Source organism: Neopsephotus bourkii, unplaced genomic scaffold (genome assembly GCF_033783945.1).
Source record: "Neopsephotus bourkii isolate Nb327-2 ecotype Australia unplaced genomic scaffold, CSIRO-AGI_Nbou_v1 NB_1292, whole genome shotgun sequence".
Classification (NCBI taxonomy): Eukaryota; Metazoa; Chordata; class Aves; order Psittaciformes; family Psittacidae; genus Neopsephotus; species Neopsephotus bourkii.
The window spans coordinates 4090272-4104504 of record NW_026901776.1 but is presented as its reverse complement, the minus strand read 5'-3'; the positions used below and the strand labels follow the sequence as shown (position 1 = coordinate 4104504).

General features: G+C 40.1%; 1 protein-coding gene across 6 annotated transcripts in view; it reads left to right on the top strand.

The window, feature by feature from the left end:
• Positions 1-13811, top strand: part of AKT3 (AKT serine/threonine kinase 3) — a 148189-nt gene extending 134378 nt beyond the window's left edge. For all 6 annotated transcript variants that reach the window (XM_061365774.1, XM_061365778.1, XM_061365776.1 and 3 more), the window contains 2 exons: positions 7246-7348; positions 10133-13811. In XM_061365774.1, coding sequence (XP_061221758.1) covers positions 7246-7348; positions 10133-10218 — 189 coding nt within the window. In that variant the 3' untranslated portion in view covers positions 10219-13811. The remainder of the gene's footprint in view (positions 1-7245; positions 7349-10132) is intronic.
• Positions 13812-14233: the final 422 nt, after the last annotated feature.

Below are 14233 nucleotides of genomic sequence, written 5' to 3'. Positions count from 1 at the left end.
CAAATTAGGGAGTGCTAACATATTTATTAGTTAGCACTGGGAAGGGAGTAGGGACAAGCATTGGTTATGGTTAAAGCTGGGTTGTCTGACTTAGCTGCAGGCACACTCCTCAGTGTGGAGGCTGCGACTTTCAGCATGGAGTCTGACAGCTGCAAGAAGCTGTTCCTTACCTTCCTTGCCTTTGCTTTACTTAAGACAGAACAACAGCAGATGATGAAATCCCCTGGTTGAAGCCTGGGTTCAGGCCTGGCAAAATCTGCAATATAACTATAACCTGAAATGCATGTTGAGGTACTTTCATATTGGAAGGAGAGAAAATGAGGGAAATAGGAAAATACCAGCATCTGGTTTTAGGCTGTTACTATTCGAGTCTTACTATTTTTGTACAAATACCTGCAGTGCAACAAAGCCTGCAGAAATGACCCTCATTACTTGCTTTTGTGTTGTTGCCATGCGAAGTAGTAAAAAGATCAGAGGACTGCTAACCAGTCTGATCTTTTCATTGTGTTTCCAGTGATACTTCAAACTATATGGGGCAGACCTAGTGGTTGATTACCACCCTTTCCCCCAGCTGCTTAAATTTACAGGGAGGAAAATATACATAATGGTGTCTGATTCTTAAATTGTTGCTATAGTCCTGAGAATGTGGTTTCTTTCTGTCCGTGGTACTAGCATGTTATCACTTGGAAAACAGTTTGTCCATGGGCAAAACCCCCTGCTGAGGGCTGCCTTGCTGTGCATTTGTGCCATGAGTCATTCCACCACTGAAATCCCAGCCTTTCCTCTTCCCCTGCCTAGGACAACCACATGCAGTGTCCTAGCAGCATGCTTTGTAAGTTACTGGATTTCAGCTTATGTGCGAATAGACTGTTTACTTGGAACATCATTTAGTAAGTTAGCTGGTTTGTTGATACAAATACTTTTCTTTTTATTTGAGTTTGGAAGTCTACCTGTGAACTGTGACGTGTTTTTAGCACTTCCAGCTGAGCATGCATGTGTGTAAATATGAAAGTGTATTTCACTGATGTAACCCCATTCTCTTCTCACAGTATACTTTATTTTTCCCACCATTCTGATTTGGCTGATCTGTCTCTTCTATTTAATTCTAGAAAATAACAACTTTGCAGGTTTGGTTCTTCAGAAAAGATTAAGGTAGATGAAAGTTTGATGTCTGGACATCAAATCATTAACTTTCATAGCCAGAAAGAACTGCAAGATTTGACACTGTTTTTAACATACATCAGCCTTGAATAATAAACTGGATGGAAATTGTTTAAATATAGCATACAATGACAGTACAAGGCTTTACTGAAATACCTGTGTTGTAGTTATTTTTATAACAGATTTTCAAAATACATGTAAGAAAAGCAGAATTCATCTAATACATTGTAATTTATTAGTAAAGAAGAGGCATATCAGTTGGGATGCAGCAGAGATTGTTTTTTAAATCAGACAACTTGGAATGTCATACTGAAGTTGAACCATAAGTAAGATTCAAACAGGTACTCCTCCAGAATGAAGCCTGAAATTGAACAACAGTGCTCACTCTTTTATATTTATATGACACATAAAGAATTAGTGTGTTTGGGAGTTTTGAGATTATAATCTAGTTATCTTGTTTATTTAAATGCATCATTCAGTGGGGGTGGTGTATAGCTGCTCCTCTTCCTTTCACACTTTATCTCAGAATACTATGCAGCTGCAGTCTGTTGGTGGATGAGATTCTTATGGCAGTGTTAATTCTGAGTTTGTTGGAAGGAAAATTCTCTTTACATTAAAAGGAAAAGGAAGATCAGATTGATGTTCTTAAGCATCATATTTTTCATTTGAAAGATCAAGTGCATCACAGTTAGTTTGAAGTAGCTTCAGCCACTTCCTATACAACACCAAGACAAATGATTCCTGTTAGATTATCTCTGAGCAAATAATGTAACATATTTTCTCTCATACTGAAGTATTTGTGCAGTTGTTCAGTAAATGTGAGAAAGCTCAAGGTGCAGGACAGAGCCTGTCTGTTCATCTCTGTATGATGGTAACAGTCAGGTATTGTACCTGCCCCTTTCCTTCTCCAGAGAGATGGGTGGCAGGTTTCCCAGATCCTAAGCTGTAGAAAACCAGCGGTGTTTCTCACATGCTGCTCATGATGGATTCCAAATGGAAATGCCATTCACTAGAAATAATAAAGACACTAAGAATTCGATATTGCTTCTGCTGTCATTTCTAACATCAAGCCTTGGAAATGGCTGGGGCAGATTCAGCTTGACAGATGGGTGTGAAATGCTTTTTGTCTTGAACATCAACTCTTAACTCACACAGAATTTAGACTTTTATTTCTTTATTTGTATGCACACATACATATCCATGTATATGTGTGTGTGTAATATATGAATGCAGAAAATCTGTATTTCTGGTGCTTTTGAGTAAATCATGTGTGCTGGAGGTGCAGTCCCCTGTCTGATTCTAGAGTGGTCCGGCTGAATTTGCACAGACCACTAGAGGAGGGAAATCGTCCCATACTAAGGCTCGGCAGCTGGGACTGAGCAGCAATGCTTCTCTCACAGACAGACAAGGTCTGTGCTTAGCAAAAGCTCATCTTGCTCCTTCTGGAGCAGGTTATTGGGTGTGCCTTGCAATGCTGACATTCCTCTTGGACTTTCTCACTTCTCAGGACAGAAGTGGAGAAAAGCTGTGGCTGTAGTGGCTGGATGCCATTTCCTTGTGGCACCAAACATGAAATGGCACTGGCATCTTCATGTTGTGATCATCAGAGCTATAGTTAATGTTGGGTGTTTTGTTCTTTGTAATTAAAGTTCAAATGACCCTGGGGATGTATAGGGAAACTCAGGTTTTGTATCAGTCTAAGTGGCTGTTTGCAGCAGTTTTACCTTATTTGTCTTTCTGTTTTATTACAAATGAAATTTGTGGAGATTTTACTTTCTGTTTTTCAATATAACCTGACAATTAATGAACAAAGGTGCCACTCCTCCAGCAAGATGATTGCCAAGTTTCTTTATCATGGCCTTGTGTGTTGGTGACATGGTTTACAAAATCTGTCTTGAATGGTTCTGTCCCCAGTCTTCTGAATGTGGTGTTGAAGTACCATATCCCTCTGTGTACACTTGCATACTCTGTGCTCTGCTTTGCCTGAAAGGTTGTTAGAAAAGGGTTGGTTAGTGCATTTATCTAATTTTCTTCTGGAGGTGATGCCCAAGCTCTGTGTGCCAGTTCCTTGACAAGAATTATCTTGGAGATTCTCCCATTAGAACTGGGAGTGTGCCTTGCAAGTGTCCCAACAATTATATGAAGGTCAGAGAATGAATTTCCTTGAAGGAGAGGGATGAGGTGGCAGATGAGGAGTCTGGAGTGGCATGTCCACAAGACTACAGCCACAGTTGGTTTGGTGTAGCTGGGGTAGAGCAGATAGAAAGGGACAATCCCCTGTTCTGGCTATCCTGATGGCTGGGCTGTTGGAAATGATACTGTGAGGGAAGGAGGCAAAGTATATGGAAAGAATTAAGCTCACTCTTCAGCAGCTCTCTGTTGAGTTGTATCTGTGTGTCTTGATCTCAGCTACCATTTCCTCTTTCCCATAGGCTGCAGGGGATGGTTGGTGTATGTGAGGTTATAGCTTGTATAAACACCAGTGTAAGTTGTTGTGGGGAGCCACAGGGCTGCATGGTTTGTTACCACAGTCACTGAAGTTTCCCACTGCCTTCAGTGTCTGGGATATGAAAGTTACTGCTGTAAGATGGATGAATCCTAAAACACCAGTGACATAAATTTGCATCTGGCTCCTTCTTGGGTTATAGCCTGGAGTTCTGTGTTTTACCTGCTTAAGTGCCCCAGACAGCCAAACTTCTGCCATAGCTGGAAGTTTCATCAGCTGACTTACTTCCTGGATGTTATCAATAAACAGTTTTCTATTAAGCCTAGTTACTGAGCATCGAATTGGAGCACCAATTTCATCCCATCACCTGTGATTGGTGAATTTTCTTTTAATAGTGCTTTTCATATGTGAAATTATTACTGTAATTATTAAGAGTCATTTAGAGCTGTGTTTCTCTTTCTAAAATAAAGTTTTTGAAGTATTTTCATAATCACAAGGGAGGTGATCTAAACCCATAGTGAGACCCATTGTTTCAGTGGACAAGAAACTCCACAAGCAAACCAACAAAACAAAAATCAAACCACAGGGTTCCGTGGTTTATTACTGAGAATACCAGTAATTAGCCAGTAAGTTTTTGAGGGAGAAACTTGCCATCTAGTGCCTTGCCTTTCTTCTCCCCAATTGCAGATTCATAAGTTGCTGTATATTATGGTCTTACCCTGCCTTTGCATTTGTTTTTAATTAACTTCTTTGACCTAAATTACAGTTATTAAAGACTGCAGAGTGCGTGTTTTCTCCCTTTCTTCACGTAGTAGTTGTAGCATGAAAGGTCTCTGGGTTTACTTCAGAGCAAGAGTGGTTTGTTCTACTTTCTTCTGTGTCGCGCTATTGGAAAGGCATCGCTCCTTGTTCTTGACTTGAAAAACAAGCACATTTTTCTTAAGCTTTTATTTTCACATGAAAGTTTTAATTCTTGTGAAATGGCATTTCCCCTTTCTGATCTGGAAAAACAGTCGCAGTCAAGGAGGCACTAAAATTGTCATGAACCTGTTACTTGGTGGCTTGGGTTTCTTTCATACTGAGTTTATCTAATATTTACTTTCGTTGCTGAGAACTGTGAAAGTGTCTCTTAAAAGGATGTGTAGTGGTGGGCACGTGGCCTTGAGTAGAGTACGTTGCCTGGCTTCATGTAATACTTTTTCTTGTGGCTTTCTGAGTGTTTTCTGAGAGAGAAAAGTGACAAAAACAGCAGCGTGGGATGTTCCCCAGGAGTAACTTTGTGTGCAGGAACTGTGTGGCCACTTTGCTGGGGGGATGCACGACACTGAAAATCTGTTTTAATAGTGCAGAACTGATGGGATGGCCGAATACTTACAGAAATCGTTTTCATAGAAGTGCAGGAATTTGTACATTAAACCAGAACAACTTGTTTCCGGATGCTAAATGTAACTGGATTTATGCCTGGAAGATTATTCTGATGTTGAGTTTATGTATGTTAGCTCCTTAAGCAATTTATCCTACAGTGCTCAAAACACCCTCCGCTGTGGTATCTTTCCCATTCAGGAGTATGTAAGGAAAAACTGAATTTAGTTTTGTAAAAGTATTAATCATATTTATTGTGCTGTTAAGTATACGCAAGTGATAGATTTATCTTTGCTTAATAATTGCTTGGACTGTTACTGAAAGTTTGGATCAGATGAAATAGAGTATGTACTCAATGTCTTAGTATGTACTGAAAGGGAGAAGAGAGTCAAACTGTTGAATGAAGGGTAATGCTGAAGGACTTGTAGGTGTATCCTGGGAGAAATGGTGACAGAATCTGGTCCCATGTCCAAAGAACCACTGGTGTTCTGGTGTGGTTCTCATATTGCAGAGTACAGTGAAGGCATCTTTCTCCAGCTAAGGAGGCTTTCACAATACCAGCTGTCAGTGTAGTACAACCTGGGTGAGATGAAAATACGAGAAGAACTGGGTGGCAGTTTTCAACCCTGGATTTGGGAACGATGGGAGTTTGTGGGTGCATTTGTAATGGTGAAAAGAAATGGGGAGATTTTATGAGTGTATGCACCTACACAAGCTTTTGTTTATTTTCCTTTTATCTTGCTGTTTAAGTACCCTGTTTATGCAGTTTACTGCATTTTAATCTTTTATGTCTCATCCAATCCATGAAGCATTAGGAATTAATATGAATAATTTTCTGGATAGAGATATGCTGTGAAGAGCATCTTGATTAAAACCTTCTTTCTTTGGCTGGTTGTGCAGCACTACATACTTAGACAGTCTAGTCCTCCTAGGGCAGGCTAGAGGGTTTTCTGTTTGAATGGCTCTACTTGTGTATTGTGTAGCCTCCTTTGATTATCACTGTGATCCAGAGCTGCTTCTAACACTCACCAGTTCATGCAGATCTCTCCAGCCTGTCAGAAACCCCCAAACCAAAACCCCAACAAATCTTGTGCATTAAGCATAGTAAAATAAGGAAAATTCTTACTGTTGTAAAAAATTATCATCAAAAAGAAGAGTTTCTGCAGCGTGCATTGTGTATTGTAAGTTGTGTCTGGTGCACTGAGCTAGGGACAGAAGGGGGTGGAACAGCAGTTTCGCTTCCTCTGCTGTGGGAAAATGCACGAATTGTTTGGTGTTAGTGTTTTGGAGCAGAGAGAGATAACATGAAACCCGTGTAAACCACAGGCAAGCTCTGATAATATCAGTGAGCCATAATGTAACCTGTTACACAGAAAGGGAAGTTGATACACCATCTTCAGGGTGTGTATTTGTATTTTAAATTGCGTGTGAGGAGGTAACACCAAAGGGCTCAAGGTACAAACCAAAACATTGTCCCCTCCTATACCCCTCTTCCCTCCCGCCCCACTTGCAATACCATACATACTAAACTGCTGCATTGGGGTGGACTGGCACAAGGCAGTGTGATATTCCCTACTGAATATGCCTTCCCATTAAAATCTTTGGCCTGTAGGTGGTTGTTCTGGAGGAGAAGGTGGATATAACCAGTCTGATTCAGAAGAGAGGCAAGGAAGTCAAACTGTGAGGAAATACTAGTGATGTGGTGTTGGGAAATACCACGCTGTACGGTGCAAGCAGTGGGCAGGATTTGATCCACTGAAGCATGAACTGGCCTTTTTTCAAATATACAGCTTATTTTCACATTCATAATTTCTTCTAAAGGCAAGTTCAGATCTAGACCTTAACTCTTAAATAAGAACAAGAGAAGGTATCATGCTTTCTATACTATGTAGTCCTTTTTGCCTTAGCTGTTTATACTACCCAGTTGTGATGAAGTACCTAGAAGTGCCTGTCTCTGACACTTATGCAGGTAAATAGGATGGCCTGAAGAGTTTCTAGGTAATTATCTCTATGCAGCTGAATTTATCTGCAAGTCACATGAAAGTGATACTTGGAATTCAGTCATATTGTGCTATTAGTTAGATTTTGAACTAGTATTTTTGGGATTGACTCTAATGGCTTCTTTCTCTTACTAGAAGTTACAGACTAGCTGCCTATCGACAGCCACTCTACTTGTTTGATCTGGGTGTAGGGAAAAAGAACAAACTCGTTTTTCTGGTACTAATTTGGCTAGTTTCAGGTATAGTAATTGAATTTTGTTTCTTGGTCCCTTTCAGCTTGTACCTCCTTTTAAACCTCAAGTGACATCGGAGACAGACACCAGGTATTTTGATGAAGAATTTACAGCTCAGACTATTACAATAACACCGCCTGAAAAATGTAAGTCAGAAATTACACATAAGCATCATTTAAAAATAATAAACTCCTAATAAAGCACTGCATAAGGGTTTTTCTGTTTGAATGGAAAAGCTCCTCACTGTTACTAATAAAAATCTTTGTATGGAAGCGTGTAAGAGTAACTCTCAGTGACAGTGCTCTTTTAAAGATGGAGTAATTACAAAGGTTAGAATATTAGATCACTCTGGGTTGAGTTTGGGGGGCATTTTTTTGGTGTGGTTTTGTTTTTCTTTTGTTTTGTTGTCATTTTAAATGAAAGAAAACACCAGCTTCAAATGTTTGCTGGGTGGCATCAAGGTCCCAGTTCAGCAAAGTACTTGGAGCATGGGCCCTGCTTTAAGGACATTGGCCACTGCTGGTGGCTTCAGGGGGTTCTAGGTTCAGTGAGTTGGACATGTTTTAAAATGCTTAGAAGACAAAAGGGGTAAAATAAAAAAGTGGAGGTGTCAGTTACCTGAAAATGGAATTTCCTGTCAAGGTCGTGTGCTTCAGCAGAGCTTTTAAAGATGTTCCCAATAGAGATGTAACTGCTCCGCTGGGCCTTGCGGTTTCCTTGTTGGAGTGAGTGTAATGTCACCATAGTTTATATTTTTGTCATCTTCTGCTACATACACAAGAATCATGATCCAGTCGGCTAAGCCGGAGCTTAACATCGTTCCTTACCAAGGCAGAGCAGTTAAAATCTCGCTGCTGACTTCTTGGATGAATTTCCTTTATAAGTGATTTTTTTTATTATTATTATTTTTTTTATTGGAGGCTGGGGAAGGAGGATCACAAAGGTGGACAATAAAGGCTGTAGTTAAAGTTGTTTACCCTTTCATAGAGCTGGCTTATCTTTTGGTGTTTTAGGATCCCCAGGTTTAGCTGCAGTTTTCTGTTGGTGTACAGATCTGGAGTATTTTCTGGGTTTTGCATTTCAGTGTTTAAACAGAGTCATTGAAGTGATTTTAAGTCTCCCTGCTGTGACAAAAATACACCTTTCTTCTCCCATTCATCTTGATAAGAATTCGGTCATATTTGTAATTTGAACAAACTTTTTTAAAATTTGGATTAACTTGGAGTCTGTTGACTCCATATCATAAAGTCCTGATCTCTTGAAACGTCCCATGTGCAATGAGAATGGCTATTCATCCCTCGAAGGCTGAAGCAATAGGAAATATGTGATAGGCTGCCAAGACTTCAGCTTTACATTTGCTGAATCCAGAGCAGGTGATCGGTACCCATGCAGGGAAGTGACCGACCTCCCTAAAGTACCAACCCTGGCTTCTGGTGGTGGTCTGACTGCTGCAGAAGGAACCATGGCATGGGCTGCAACCTCACCCAAGTCCTGAGAGTAATACAATGCGGGGTGATGCCCAGCAGCAGTGCAGAGATCAGCTGCAGCGCTGCTGCTGGGGGAAGCCCTCCCAGAGAGCTGGCAGCACTGCACTGCCCAAGGCTGTGGTAAGTAGCATCAGTGGCAGCACAGAGGTGGAAGTTCTCTTGTGCCAGGTAGATCTGGAACACTGCCGCCACTTTCAGTGAGCTGCAGTGTCTCAAGGACCACAGGGGTTTCCATTTTCTGAGTACTGCAACAGGAAATGGTTTTAAAGTATTTTCTTTTAAAATCTACAAGTAAATGTATTAAGTACAATATGGCATTATATCTGCCTGCTGTGATTATGCAAGAGGGGATTGAAATGTGTTCTAGGTCGGGTTGGTTCCTGTGTATCAGAAAGTTAAAGTTACTGCTGAACTAAAGATCTTTTATAGTTACAGAAATAATTTTTATAACATTCAGAACAGTTATTCAGATAGCAAAGCTTTAGAAATCATGCTCAGTGAATATTGAAACTATATCTACAGCAATCAAACTGGTAACAAAACAGGCTCTGTTCATTAACCTCATTTAAATTGACAGTGTGAAAGGGAGATTGTACTTGAAGTTACAGATCTGGGAGGCATTGTTGAAGTCAGGTGGCCTAATCAGAGCAATTTCTCCAACCTGCATTAACTCTAGGTTTTTATATGTAGAATGTATAAAGATACGAAAGATACATAATTCTGAAGGGTTGCATATAAATACATTGTTAGAATAACAGTTTCATTAGGAGTCTTTAAGGATAAGCACAAAAATCCGTGTGAGAATGTAGATCCAAATTCTCAGAGTTAGACAACATCTGGTGCCTGGTTTCCATTGGCACCGCAGGAATTATGTAAATAAAAATATTTATGAATTTGGCTTAGTCCATGTTTCCTCTGATCCCAGTAAATACTGTAAAAACAGTTTACTAAGAAATAATATGTAAGAATTGAAACCCATAGAACCTGCATGAACTGTTCATTCTGTAGCTGTTTTTCCTTTTAACTCCCTTCAAAATGGAGGAATATTGAAATAAGATTTATAATTTCCTGAACTCATCCTACGAAACAATGAAGCTGGCTGCTTTGATCAGCCATCAGCTTTTGTGCTACCAGAAACTAGATGTGCTGGCATGTTCTGAATAGCCTAGAAGGGGTAGTAATAATTGAAGTTCTCAGGTGATAGCCATAATAAACCAGTCCAACCAACCCACCAAGCCTGAAATAGATGGTGACTTACTCAAAGGATGTCCTTCCAGTGAGCATCACTCTACCGTGTAAGCATAAGCTTACATGACTAAAGTCTGGCTTCAACTTGAGCCTTTAACCTCGGCATTGAACCCTGAAAGAATGTGCTGAGTATCAGGTGAATAATAAAACTTTGTTGCAAAAAGAATGACATTTTGAACTTCTCCCTTAATACAGATGACGAGGATGGTATGGACTGCATGGACAATGAGAGGCGGCCGCATTTCCCCCAGTTTTCCTACTCTGCAAGTGGACGAGAATAACTTTTTTGTTCTGCTGCTTCACTGTCATCTTAGGTTTATCACTGAAAATGATTCCTGAACATCACCACCAGTACTAGAGACTATTTAAGATAGCAGGGGCACTTTCAGAGACCATTCCAAATTGAACAAGTTGCTTTCCCAAACCTACCTAAAATTCATTTTGGTTTGCATGAAATAGGAGAATTTCTCTACTACGCTCTCCCGCTGTTGCTGCTGCCCACAGTCTCAGTATAATAGCAACGTCAAGAAGTTACTAACGGTTTCTCTGATGGTAGATGACTTGGCTTCAGCAATGTACACCTTGTGCACAAGTAGTCATCTATTTTTCCTCACAGTGGAAGCTAAACAAAAAACATGTTGGTCCAGCTTATCTTCTTCGAGAAGATGTATCAAAAATGTAATAGTCTAAAGAGACTAGTCTATAACCTTTCCTTGCATCTGTTTGTGCTGGTTAGAACAAGGCAACATAGGGGTGGTGATGTACATATGCAAGGTTTTTGTTAGGCATATCATTACTTGAAGCAGGTCTCTGTCATTAACATCTGGCTGGAATTTGTTTGGGGAATGTTTGCGAGAAGGACTTAAACTGTTGATATATATAAATATATATACATATATTATTTTTTAATTACTGTTGGATACTACAGAAGAAGCAGAAGGGCTGGGCTCACCCAGCCTGCCACTTAGAACTTCCAGGTTCACGTGCAATCATGGAGAATCGAACATTATACATGCAAGAAATGAAGGCATAAAAGCAGCAGTTTAAGGGGTCTTATAATTTGCACCAGATAACATCTTTCTCATGCTTTTCTTTTTCTTTCATGATATACATCACCTCTGATTGCTGAAGAATGTAGACAGGCATAATGGTATTGCTTTTCACCAAAATGTGTGCACCAAGGTAAACAGGTGTTTGCCTAACTCGTTTTTCTTTTGAGGTTGTGAATTAGCTTTTTCTCCAGGTGTTTAACTCTGAACAGTCTTTTTATTTTGGTTGTTTTTTTGGTTATACTGCGGTAGTATTTATTTTTAGAGATAAGGATTGTATGTGTCATGTTTGCAAATGCTGCTACGTCTTCGATAGAACAGGCTTAGAGCAGTTAATCTTGTACTATATGGAAGGACTGTACAAGCTGAAGGGAATAATGCACTTTTCTCCCATGTGGAAATTTTAACAAGGCTCTGAAATTGTACACACTGCGTAGAATCAGATTTTTATGAAAGAAATACTGTCGTTTAATCATTTGGCAGTGGAGGTGAGGAATTCCAACTTCATGTGCCAAAGGGTTAAAAGGAAGCAGACAAAAAACTACATCTTGTGCTCCATAAATGTGATGTAAGAGGCTGATGGCACAATAGCAAATTTCTGTTCTGTATGAAGGAATTGCATTTGAACAAGATCACCGTGATTACAAGAAAAGCACTTTATTTTAATGATTAAAATAGTAAATTTCTGGGATCAGCCATTCTCAAGGAGGGTTTGCCCTCAACCGAAAGAGTCCCGAAACCCATCATGTTACGTGTAACTGTGGTACCTGATTGACTGAATTTAAAGCATCACGAGAAACACTCCACTGATAGGAAAAGGTCTTTTTGTTTCTGAAGATCTGTCTCTAAAAAAACATGTGCATAAACTTCAGCTTTGATCTTCAGCAATGATAATCTTAATAATAAACCCGTTGGTGCTAGGAGTCGGGACGTTAGGCAGTGCGGTGATAGCGCGCACGTGTCCTTGCTAACGACACCCAAACCCCCTGACTCTGTGGGATTATCATTCGAAGTATCTCTGCGTTCGGATTGTGTTAGGTCCCACGAAGACTGTGATAGTGCAGAGTATCGCTGGTTGTGTTGTGTGAATGAGTAGACGAGTCTGTGAAGAGAGATACTCCTGTGCAGATGCCTTAGCCTCTTGATGCGGAAGGTTGCGTGCCCTAGCATGAAGCCCACTGCTGGCAGTGCATGTGCTGGGACGGTCAAGGGGTAGACGGGCATTTAGCAAGGCAGCTAAAGACACAGACTAATTTAGAGTTATTCATGTTTTGTGTTTTCTCTTTAGTAATGGATGGATAATCAGTCAGAAATATATCATGATGTATATTCTAACTACATAAGATCTCCTCCTGTCACCTTGTAACACTAAACATGCCTAGGGATTAGATTATCCCTCTGCAGAGAGAGGAGCACAGCACATGCATTGCAGGTCTGTTTGGCACTGGTGGCATAGAGGTGTCTGCACTGATGCAGTGAGTGACTGACTGAAGTAACTGAGTACTTATCAATCAGATGGGCATTAATCAGTTTTCTGCAAAGGCCTCGTGCTTACAGACTGAAACTATGGTGATTCAGAATCTGTTACATGCCTGTGTTTTTCCCCCTGTGTTGTCAGCTTGTAATAGCAATAAGTTTCTTGACACAGGGCTCCTGTAGCTAATGCCCAGCCAGTGCCGTGCCTCTGGCCAACCGCTCCTCGTGTGCAGAAGCAGCCCTATGGTTAGTGCACCATTGCATAGTGAGGTAGAGTGCGGTTTGCAGTAAATACCTGTCAGTGAGCTATTTCAAAACCCTTTGGAGACTTCACTTTGCATTGGGTTGTCTGCCTTCCAGAACATCATTGAGAAAGTTTATGCTACAGAGAGAGATTCAGTGGCCACTTCATGCTGCCCAGGGTTAGGGAATTCTCTCTCTTACCAGTGTTAGAAAGGGATGAAAGAAAGGCGGTGCCGCAAGAAACTCTTGAAGCTCTTCTTTTGCTGTTTGCTGTTGTGTTGGATTTGGGTGGAGGTGGTGGCAGTTACCTTGGGGAGCCTTTGGAGCACAGTATGTTTCAGACTTTGACTCCAGCTTGTACTGACTTCCATGACCTAGAGTGTGCCCTCCTTGTACTGCAGCCATCTCGGAGGAAGTAGGTAATTTCTGTTTGGGTTTTGGCAGTTTTGCACACAGCTTCGCTTTCCACACTAATCCATCTTCCAGTACATTCCTGTCGCTTAAAGAACATTTATTCCAGTGTTGGTTTCCGTTTTCTTTTTCCATCTTTACTTGCGGCTTCTTCAAGCTGACTGTTCTTGCAGGGGCCATGTGCTTCTCCTAGAGTACAAAAGTAAGGTCTTTCCTTACTAACTGCAGGGTCTATATATTACACCTCAATGTACACACTTTGCTGCTACTGTTTGTACTGTCTACAGTAGAATTTCCTTATCTTGCTCCTGGTAGTGCATTACAGGCAAGCATGAAATGTAAAGTATTTATTTAAATAAAAACCTCTAAATTGGTAATTGAATTACCTCCCTGTAGCTTTAGAGTTTGTGACATTTCTTGACCTTGCTAGTTCTTTCATTAGATCCATGCAAGATCTAGTCATATGGTTAAGGATATTAAGCAGACACGACTATGAACCCAAGGAACCGTATTACTGTAGGTCATACTTAAACTGTTTATTTCCTTAAGTATATGACCCACAAGGATGTGAAATAACTACAAGAAACTGTTTTTGTACACTGTACATCCTTAGTATTTTTACACGTATATGATAGGGATGCACATTATTTTCCTTCGTACAGACAGCTTAAATAAAGCACTATGTCAATCTGCTACTTCTGTGTTTTTTAATGCTAATTTGTTCCGGAGGTTTGTAAATATATATATATATATGTTCAAGCTTGCCACAAAGGACGTATTTTTTTATATCTGCACATTACTATTAAATATCTTAGAGGATAAAATTCCTAAGTTGTTCTGTGTCAGAGAAAGAAAAACTGAAATGAGAAGGCTATATTGCAGATTACAAAAGATTTCTCGAGTTTTGGGTTAAATATTTACTTCATATTTTAAAGTAATTTTATATAGGTTAGACATTTCAATCCTGAAATGCACAAAGAATTTACTTAATTTCTTCTTACAAGAAAATGTACATCGTTATTTTTTTATCACTGTGTATATAATGACCTGTGCATGTTTAGTTACAAGTTTGATTTGCTGTGAAGTCCTAGTGATAACTGTAACTTGCTGTGACGTA